The sequence below is a fragment of the Octopus bimaculoides genome, chromosome 9 (genome assembly GCF_001194135.2).
Source record: "Octopus bimaculoides isolate UCB-OBI-ISO-001 chromosome 9, ASM119413v2, whole genome shotgun sequence".
Classification (NCBI taxonomy): Eukaryota; Metazoa; Mollusca; class Cephalopoda; order Octopoda; family Octopodidae; genus Octopus; species Octopus bimaculoides.
This window is the reverse complement of record NC_068989.1, coordinates 7410636-7421821: the sequence shown is the minus strand read 5'-3', so window position 1 is coordinate 7421821 and position 11186 is coordinate 7410636. Positions and strand designations below refer to the sequence as shown.

Sequence of the window (11186 nt, the reverse complement as noted above, 5' to 3'; positions counted from 1 at the left end):
AACCCAAAAGCCGGTGGTTGAGAAGCAAACTTGTTACCACACAGCCACCCCTGCATGCTGGACTGAATACTTAGCGGTATTTCGCCCATCACTACATTCTGAGTTCAAATTCTGCCGAGGTTGACTTTGTCTTTCATCTTTGTGGCGGGGGGGGGGCAATAAATTAAGTACCAGTTGCGTACTGGGGTCGATCTAATCGAATGGCCACCCCCTCTCTTCCCCAAAATTTCGGGCCTTGTGCCAAGAGTAGAAAACAATATATAATATTCCGCTGAGGTCGACTTTGCCTTTCATCTTTTCGAGGTCGATAAATATCAGTTACGTACTGGGGTCGATCTAATCAAGTGACCCCCATCTCCCAAAATTTCGGGCCTTGTGCTTAGAGTACGAAAAAATATATAATATTCCGTTGCGGTCGACCTTGCCTTCCATCCTTTTGGGGTTGGTAAATTAAGCACCAGTTGAGTACTGAGGTTGATCTAATAGCCCAAAATTTTGGGCCTTGTAGAAAAGATAAATTAAGTACCAGTGAAATTTTGGGGTCGATGTAATTGACTAGTCCCCTCCCCCAAAACTTCAAGCCTTGTGCCTATAATAGAAAGGACACTATAGAGGTCGGCTTCCACAGTTTCCAGTTGCTATGCAGTGAAACTGAACCTGGAACCACTTGCTTTCAAAGCAAACTTCTTAATCATACGACCATGCTAGGGACATATTAAGGAGGGTGTAGTTCATTATATCATCCCCAGTATATTACGGGTATCATTTTCTTGTTCCTGGATGGACGAAAAGCTAAGGTGACATTGACTAGATTCAAAATTACAATTTGAGAAAAAAAGGCCAACAATAAAGGTATGTATATATATTTTTTAATTCAATAAATAAATAAATGTTAAGTGAAAGAGAATGAATGCATGATATTTGCTGTTTGTTATTTATATACACTTATTTTTAGCTGTAATTAGTGATAATTAATTATTGAGGCAGGTTAAAAATGGCCACCATAAAACAAGCGCTCTGTAAAGTGCTAGCAAATATAGAAGACCCCAATGCCATAGAGGAAATTCACCATAAAGTGCCGAAAGAGAAAATGAATCAACAGAGGGCTGAGATCACCATAGCAGATGTACTCTGTAAATAGCCCTGATTACTGTATGTTTTCCATAAAGTACCATGAGGTGTGTTCCCAAGCTTACCAACATGTTTCCGGTTGAGAGGTCATGTGCATCACTCTGCTATTAACATGTCTTGCAAGCCAGTTGTGGAAACAAACAACAGATATCTTTGATAGGCACAATGGAATAGAATCTGGATTGCAAAAATAAACAGTTTTGTTATGTATACCTGTTTATATTAAGTGGACTGGTGTCCTTCTCTTGATTGCAGATTTCACTACAGTTTTGGCTGTTGTGCTCTTCAGCCATCTTCAGGTGTTCTGTGTTGAACTCACCTGTGTTAGAATTTTGAACCTGAATCTTTATTAGATCCATGGGGGTACATTGTTTTTATTCTGCTCTCTGCGTTTCATGACATTTTTTTTCTTCAGTGGACTTTTTTTTGTGAATATCTTATTGCTTTGCCTGGGATTGAACTCAGAACCTGTTGGTGATTGCAACGCATTAACCAACATCTTTATCTACTCCACGATGCAAGGCACTGAGGTAATTCACAAAAAAATCAACTGAAACAAAACATGTCACGAAACACAGAGAAGGGAATGAAAACTGTGTACCTTCACAGATGAAATAAAAGGTTAGGTTCAGAATTTCAATACAATCCAAGACACCTGAAGACTGGAATGTACACCAGCTGAAATTTGTTGTTGTTGTTGGCACTCCGTCGCTTACGACGTTGAGGGTTCCAGTTGATCCGATCAACGGAACAGCCTGCAAGTGAAATTAACGTGCAAGTGGCTGAGCACTCCACAGACACGTGTACCCTTAGCGTAGTTCTCGGGGAGATTCAGCGTGACACAGTGTGACAAGGCTGACCCTTTGAATTACAGGCACAACAGAAACAGAAAGTAGGAGTGAGAGAAAGTTGTGGTGAAAGAGTACAGCAGCAGGGTTCGCCACCATCCCCTGCCGGAGCCTCGTGGAGCTTTAGGTGTTTTCGCTCAATAAGCACTCACAACGCCCGGTCTGGGAATCGAAACCGCGATCCTATGACCGCGAGTCCGCTGCCCTAACCACTGGGCCATTGCGCCTCCACACCAGCCGAAATACAGTGAAATCAATAATGAAGATTAAGTCACCCGTCCTACTGATATAAACAATATGCATGATATAAATTCCTCTTCTCACAAATATAGAATCATATTAAACAGTTTTGTGCTGGTGACTTTTAATTGTACGGTGGGGACACTGAGCACATGATTTGTTGGTGATGGTCATTATCTCTGTTCTGACATTGAAATAAAAAATTTCTTAATGGCAGGAAGGCAAACCCAAACCATTTTACTTACAACAACAACAACAACAACAACAACCAGTTAGGGAACATCTATGTAGTCAGTTAATCTACTCAGTAAAAGGCAAAATTCCTTGCCTCAACAAATTCCTGAATTTAGTGTAGGGACTACATCTTTTCAGTCCCTAAATTCGTAGGACAGCATGTCCTGCATTAAAGACAGCAATTAATAGTAGCCATACAGTAAAATGCTTCATTCTATTGACTTGACAACATCCGTTTCACAGTAAATCTGACCATAGCTGGATCTAACAATAACGATCATAAGCATTTCACCTAGTAAATTACAGGTATTGCAAGGCAAATTTAATATAAACTACACATGTATGTATCTATGTATGTATATATTTATATATATATATATATACACACACAAATATAAAATCATATATATATATATATATATGTATATATATATATAAGTCTTATTGCATGACAAGCAAAAAGCTCGTAAAATAAATGGTAGAAAATTCTGGTCAAAGAGCTGGCAGATATGGCTTGATATTAGATATTGTTACAATTTTGTTCATAATGTTTCAGGGAAGATTCTCTGTAGTGGCTTCTCCCATCATCTGTAGGTGATGGTCGTGAAGTGTAAAACTGTTATGAAGGGAATGGATGTTGTGATGTTCATGTCTCTTCCAAGTGTACTAGTGATGTAGGTGAAGTGACACAGCTCTGATCTGGAAGTGAAACTTGATCTCCAAGTTTGTCAGGAGCTTACCTTCTACTCTATGGCGCTCTCCTAAGTGAAAAAATTACAGCAAAAAATATTTTTATTTTTAAGTGAAATGACATTAAGGTGCTTAATGTTTTATGTCATGGTTTCCTTGTAGAACGGCACAGTTACTAAGAAACTTCGAGATAAATGGCAGGAGACTGACATCTCAATGCCAAATGTCTGTGACTCTATATCATAAGTTTCCATATGGTTACTGTCATTACCCATGCAATAGATTTTGCCATCCAGTTCTGCACAGCTTCCAAAGACATCTTTGAAACAGCCGAGGGCAGTCCATGCTTGGTCCTGGTCTTCAGCATAGGGGTCGTATAGATACAGTTTGTTGTTGTAGCCACTTTGTACGATGAGTGAGTTGCCAACGGTAATAGCTGACATGACAGTAAAGCCAGGAGTTATTGCTGGTGGTACATCGGTGGTGACGATTGTCCACTGGTTACTGGAAGGATTATAACATTGGATAATCAATGTCTTCAATAAATATACTCTGTTGTTTAGTGCAGCGGCCGTAGCAGCAAATTCCGGTCTTATTAAGTCAGAACATACTGTCCAGGAATCTGTAGTTTATGGATAGAAAGAAAACAAGAAGACATCAATTCAAAATAGTTTGTTTTGTGCAGGGTCTTTTTTTAACCCATTACCTACCAGTGATCTCATATGAGATCACTTAAAAATTACAAATTTCGTAATTATCTGTCAATATTTACACATATCTAACCTTTTTGCTATATCTACTAGGTATAGTTCTCTGATATTCAAATGAGGTTTGCTAATTTTTCACCCAATATCTCGCTTATTTCTATTTAAAATGTTATTTTGAGCATTCCAGCGTGTTTCTAAGGCTGTTTTATGCTAGAAATCAAAGTTCCATAAAAAAATTCCAGTTAATAGAATTATGGGAGGTAATGGGTTAATGGCAAAATAAAAAAATATAAAAGCTAAATAATTTCAAATTAATTTAGGAAATGATACTTTAAAAGTGCATCTATATTGTAACTGGTTCTAATAGATTAAGGCTTAATCATACTAGTTTCGAGACACTGAGGCCAGTTATAAAAGAGTCAATGAATCAAGGCTGGTTGTATGAGAGCCAACATATCTGAACAGCTGTGCTAGATCAACACAGATGCACCAGAGCCAAGAGACTTGGGAGCTAGTCATCCCAGAGGCAACAGATTCAGATGGTCACACAGGAACCAACAAATTTGGATGACTGGACAAGAAACCAAAGAATTGAATTGGTCGGAGTTAGTCATACTTTATGAAGGCATTCTTCACAGAAATCCAGCTACACAGAGCTGGTCAAATAATGGTCAGCAGCAGAGGTGAACAGAGAGCTGCTGAGGACACGTCTGCATAGTTCAGTGGCTGCATCTCGAGTCTGGTGATACAAAAACTCTGCTGCTGCTAGTTTTCTGTGCATGCGCATCAGGGACCTTTCGGCAGGCTTTCCAGAAGGTTCCAACCCTGCGCATGCATGCTGGAGACCCTCAAGATGACGTCACTACAACACCATATCAATTAATCCTGCAAATATTGAAGAATTATTGAGATTAATTTTGTCGTTATTTGTTTGGTGTTTAAAATAGGAAGCTTGATTGAAAGAACCAGTGGATGTTTTGGACCGGTTGGTTACCAAAAGAGTTAAACTCAATATTGAGGACAAGGTCCAGTAATTGAATTGATTTCGATCTTTTGTGAGGTCTAATCAGATGCTATCAGTTAACTATTTGAAATGTAGGATAACTAAATGAAGGACGACTATGGATGTTACCTCACAGGAAATTTGTAAATTAATTTTACATCTGAAATAGAATTTATTATGCATAGAAATTTGGGTCCCCTGCTGCCACCCAAAACACCAACTGGTTAGAGGTGCAAATATAATAGCTTAAAGAAACTAATACCAATAGGCACAGATATGGCTGTGTGATTCAGAAGCTTGCTTTGTAAGTGCATGGTTTTGGGTTCAATACCATTGTGCAGCGCTGTGGGCCAGTTATCTATTGCCTCAGGCCAACCAATCACCTGCGAGTGAATTTGATAGATGGAAACTGTGAGGAAGCCTGTTGTGTGTGTGTTTATGTGTTTGTTCCACCTTCCTGCTCACTGCTTGATAACTAATGTTGGTTTGTTTACTTCCCCATAGTTTAGCCGCTTGGTAAATGTAACTGGTAGAATAAGAACCAGATTTAAAATATAAGCACTGAGGCCCATTTATCTGACACAACCCTTCAAGGTGGTGCCCCAGCATGACCGCAGTCCAATGATTGAAACAAGTAAAACATAAATGATAAAGGATCTGTAAACATACCATTGTTAGAATGGTAGCAATGGACGCTGACTGTAATCTCACGGTATTTGGTAAATCCGCCAATCACATAGATGTCGTCGTCAAGGACACAAACAGCATGGTGCCGACGGGGTTGCAGGAGACATGCTTTTCTGACCCATTTCCTCTTTAATAAATCGTAAGCCCAGGTCTGTATCTGCCATTTGTTACTTCCAAGTTTAGCTTCACCTCCCAATACATAGACCTCCACACCTGCAGAATTTGATAGAAAAAAAAAAAAGAGAAAACAGATAATAAAAAATGTATAAATATCACGATCATTTTAACATCCACTTTTCCATGCTTGCATGGGTCAGACGGAGTTTATTGAGGCAGGTTTTCTATGGCCAGGCGCCCTTCTTGTTACTAACCTTCTCCTGTTTCCAAGCTAAGTAATATTTCCCTGTAGCCAGATACATTCTCACAGAACAGTGGAAATGAATGACATTGCTTGTATGACAGTGATAATCAAGGAGTCACAAACATACTCCTGCACACACAGACACGATAGACTTTTTTATATTTGTCTACTAAATCCCCTCACAGAATATATTTGTCCAAGATGCCATGCAGTGGGACTGAACCTGGAACCAAGTGGTTGGGAAGCAAACTTCTTACCACAGAACCATGCCTGCAATTAACATAATGCTGGCACAAGGCAAGCAGTTTCAGAAAAGGAGCGAAGTTGATTACATTGACCCCAGTATGTGCTGGTGGCACGTAAGAAGCACCAACTACACTCTTGGAGTGGTTGGCGTTAGGAAGGGCATCCAGCTGTAGAAACTCTGCCAAATCAGACTGGAGCCTGGTGTAGCCTTCTGGTTCACCAGTCCTCAGTCAAATCGTCCAACCCATGCTATCATGGAAAGCGGACGTTAAACAATGATGATGATGATGATGACAATGATGATATTTAATAGATCGTTCTCTTACCCAAACTGCACACCCTGTAACCCATGTCAGCTTCCACCGGTGATGTCACAGGGTACATATCATCCAACTTCACATATTCTTTGGCAGTAGCGTCCCATCTCATTACATTCCAATGGGGACTCGGTTTATCGCAGAGTCTGCTCTTGTCTCCACCAACCCACAACAGCGCTTGAGGAATCTGTCGTAGATGAGAAGGTCTCCTCGAACCTCCAGTCTAGAAATGAATTGCAAACAAGAAACAAAATACAATATAACAAAGACTGAAACAAAGAAAAGAGTAATATGCAGGGAAGTATCCCCTTACTCAAAACACACCCCACACACACTCAGGTACACAGGAAGATGAAGAAAAGGATGCGGTTTACTTACTGAGTCGTTATTTGCTGCACTTGAATCTTGATCAACATAAGCTGACTCGACTGTTTGTAAAACATTCGGAGTGGATTTCACCAGGTCTGATTCTTGAAGAACTTCTAATTCTTCACTGGACATTAAACCAACATGGACACACGATGAAAATAGTTCTTTGAAATATTTCGTCCGTTGTCCGGGATCATGGTTTATCTTGATAAATATCATTGTTATTATTATTATAAATATTAGAAATAATAGTCATATAAGTAGTTGTAATAATAATAAAATAGCAACAAAGAAAGATGGTGACTAGAAGTATTCAACACTTACCCATGTAATAATACTTTTATACACAGGAAGCTCTGAAACTGTATTAAGTCTGCTGTCACTGAGATAGTTCTGTAGCTCGTCTTTAGTTAAGAAGACAAAATCTTCATTGTCTTTGATGGTTTTGAAATTCCAGAGGACATAAGCAGTGCAGTAGTTGTGCAGCTCTTTTATAAACAAAGTGGAGGCTAACATGAGGACATCAAAACAGTTCTGACTTACAAGACTCCATAAGAAATTCTTGCATAATGTGAACACTTCAGAAAAATTCAACATGTCAGCTATGCGTGTTACATCAAAGATGTTGTCGCGGTCGATGAGAAGAGGGGCTGGTTTACTATAACAGAAGTCTAAAATCACTTTGAAACTATTGAGCGACACACATTTAAGGTCTATAGTCTTTTGAGATTTTTCTTTCATAGTACTTTCAAACATTGCTTTGAAGTACTGACTGTTTTCTGACAGGACCTGTTTGTGACACTCAATGAGTTCGTGTTCCACAATGAGGCCTATGTCACAAAAGCCAAACTTGCAAATGTCATCAGAGGACACCTCAAACGTGTGATTGTTATCCTCTTCCAACTGATAACATCCATTTTGGTTGTCAAATCGATCTTTTGCAATGTCATTCATTCTGGCACTACTGGCAGAGTAACTCAGGCAAATGGTAGTTTAAATTAAACAACTAGGCACTGTTATGAGGTTTAACTGTTTTGTTGGGGATATTTGTGTGGGAAGCTACATTATCGGTGTAATAACGTTGGGTAACTGGTGTTTTAGGCCAAAACAGAAAACAGCCGCTGGTCAAGGTATGGTGGAGACGTTGCTATAGGAAGGTGGGACGACGATAACTATGATAAACTGGACAACCGTTGTGTGGTAAGTCGTACAGCTGCTGAAGAAAACTGGTGTGGCAAGGCAGGGCAACGGTTATGTAAGCTGGACAACAGATGCAGCAAAAGTGGGACACGTGCTGTGGCAGGTCAGGCAACTGAAAGAAAACAATAGTTGAAATTCATTAAGTTTTTAATATTAATACAACAGAACGACAAAATAACTTCTCTTTTTTGTAACAAAGTCAAACTGGCATCATCACTATCATCCGTTTCCATTTCTATTTTCCAAGTTCACACAGGTTGGACAGTTCTACCATACAGTAAATCATTTGTCCTGACCCTGCACTGTGATCCTCAACATCCTTAAACCTGACTTTACTTCTTTCTATATCGATACACAACAGTTTTCCATCTATACGTAGCTGTCCATTAGTTCCACTTAGTGTACATAATAGTGAACTTATCTCCCTTGCATCCATTCTCTGATACTTTTTAATTCCCTGTTAGTCTTACAGTCCATTGTTTTCTGCATTTCACATTAGTTACATACGAACGTCTTCCTAATAAAAACAGCGAAGCCTATGCCCATTATGATCCTAATCTTCATCATTTAACTTCTGTTTTCCATGCTGGTTTGAGTTGGATGATCGACAGGAGCTGGAGAGCCAGTGGACTGCACCAGGCTCCACAATCTGCTTCGGCATGGTTTCTGTGGCTGGATGGTTTACCTAATGCGAACCACTTTCCAGATTGTACTTTTGAGTACTTTTTTTTTTTTTCATGTGGCACCGGTACTAGTGAGGTTACGAAGTAATTCACAGGACAAGACCCCCACCAAATGAGGGGAGAATTAATAATGAAGGAAGAGGTTGTATGCTAGAAGGTGTGAGGTTAAAGTAAGACACAGGACAAGAACAGATGTCTCGTGGTAGGGGAAGTACATGGCCACCCCATTTGGAAAAGAAACAGGATAGTGGAGAAGATGTGTCAGGGAAAAATCTAAAAGGGTCACATGTTGATAAGATAAAAAAAAACATGGAAAATAAATTACTGCTCAAAATTTAGCTTTTATTGATTAAAAATAATTTGCTATATTCATTCTGTTTTACTCAATCTAAATAACTAATTTTCACCACATGTTCTGCTCTGAATACGTTTAGATGACTAAGTGGATTTGGTCACAGCTACTGATCAAGGACAATGATAGTAACAACAACAATGAAGGGAAAGATAGAGTTACTGACCTGTGGAAATTACTGGTATCAAATCAAATTCCCATTCATAAAGAAGTGGGCAGCAAAGGACATTTCAGTTTTTCCCTCATTTTGTTTACACAATGACACACCTGAGAGATAAACAAAAAACAAACAACAGATATAACAGTTTCAAATTTTGGTACAAGGCCAGCAATTTTGAGGGGAGGGGCTAAGTCAATTACATCAACACCAGTGTCTGACTGATAGCTTATTTTATCGATCCCTAAATGATGAAAAGCACAGTTGATCTTGGTGTTTCAAATCAGAATGTATAGAACTGGAAGAGATGCTGCCAGCATTTTGTGTGCCACTGATTCTGCCAGCTCATCACATTAATAACAGATAAAAAGCGAACATGATGGATTGGAGGAAATGACATTTATATAGGTCAGTTGCAGGACCAAACCCCTCAACTAATGGGGGTAGCACTGAGGAACAGAAAAGGGTATCCTACATCAATACAGAAACAACGACGATGACTATAATCACCAACACAACTTGTATTATTAAGTCCAGTTTTCAACGACTAAGTTGGATACATACTCATTTGAAGTAGTATTTTGGGGTCGGATGTTTTTCCTGTTATCATCCTTGACCTGTTTGTCAAGTAAGGGGATTCTGTCTATTTTTCTAAAGCACTGAGCTACAGAACATAATATTTATTCACTGGCAATATAAACCTGCCAGCACCGTTTTAAGAAGTAAACCTTAGTTCACGACAGAAACCTACCATGGCAGTAATTGTGACGAGCGATCTGAAGGAACTATAAGGGTTTGAAACTGTTCAGATGACAGTTAAATACGCATCGAGTCGAACTGTGTGGAAAAATGAAGTTCGCTCGGATTTCAAGTCGAAAGGAGAAGAGATATACGAACAGAACAGAATGACTCAAAGAGAGAATGAATGAGCAGAAGATGGAGAAAGAAAAATAAAGCAAAAAAGATCCCATCATTTTATTCTGTAATTCTAAATTTAAAAATAACCACAACATGTATTGCATTCGTGTTCTTAAGATCTTCCGCTTTGTGGATTAGGATTATTTATACAACTTCCGAAAAGGCCTGGTTCAAGCCATATTTTGCAGTTTGTGTGTGTGTGTGAACAGGGCTGATAATGAAATCTTAATTATTCTCGATAAGAGAATATTTCTGGTTTATAGAAGAGAAAGCTAGGATATGTTGTGATGCCCGTACCTCACCAGCCACAAAGACATCAACGACATAAAATGGCCCACGGTGAAGTGGAGTGGATGAGATCTAGTCGAGAATCGAAACTGACAAGTAGTCTTAACTTGCCGGTAATTTTATCCCTTACATCAAGTAACTGCTTAATATACCCACCCCATATAAAGTGGAATCGGTTGCCATGGGAAGGAGGCTGTCAGTTACAAAGATGAGTAATCAAAAAGTGAACTTTGTATTTAATAGCGGAGGAATATTAAAAACGAAACACTCGTTAAATATGCAGAAAGTAAAGATTAATGGCTCGGCGCTTTTATGCATTTCAGAGTCGGAATTTAGAAATATGTATTTTTGACATAGGAACAACTTGAACGAGGAGAAACATGTAATTCTAATTGGAATCAACAATAACGAGAAGGAAGAAAATAAAACAGAAAAAAGAAAAAGATCACAAAAAAAACCCCAAAGACAAACGACATGGTCAGAAGTGAAAGTTAGAATGTATCGCACCGGTGTCTGAAATTGATTAACAATATAATTAGTCACAACACACACACACACATATGTAGCCAGATACACATACACACAAACAGATGCACTAATTAGTAAATAGCAACACAGAGTGAAGATTAAATCCCCCACACACACACATGTATAAATACAATAGTGGCTTTCTACGATCGTATGATCGATCGAGCAAATTTATATATTATATATTTAAATAAGATCGATACATGTATATATATATATATATATAT

The 11186-nt window shown here is 38.8% G+C and overlaps 1 protein-coding gene across 1 annotated transcript in view; it reads right to left on the bottom strand.

The window, feature by feature from the left end:
• Positions 1–852: 852 nt before the first annotated feature.
• The window catches only part of LOC106867996 (kelch-like protein 21), an 11354-nt gene continuing 1020 nt past the window's right edge, over positions 853–11186 (bottom strand). Inside the window, exons 2-7 of the mRNA XM_014913082.2 lie at positions 9235–9335; positions 7158–8145; positions 6843–7037; positions 6474–6687; positions 5523–5753; positions 853–3765 (exon numbers count right to left, since the gene is read on the bottom strand). Coding sequence (XP_014768568.1) covers positions 3284–3765; positions 5523–5753; positions 6474–6687; positions 6843–7037; positions 7158–7787 — 1752 coding nt within the window. The 5' untranslated portion in view covers positions 7788–8145; positions 9235–9335 and the 3' untranslated portion in view covers positions 853–3283. The remainder of the gene's footprint in view (positions 3766–5522; positions 5754–6473; positions 6688–6842; positions 7038–7157; positions 8146–9234; positions 9336–11186) is intronic.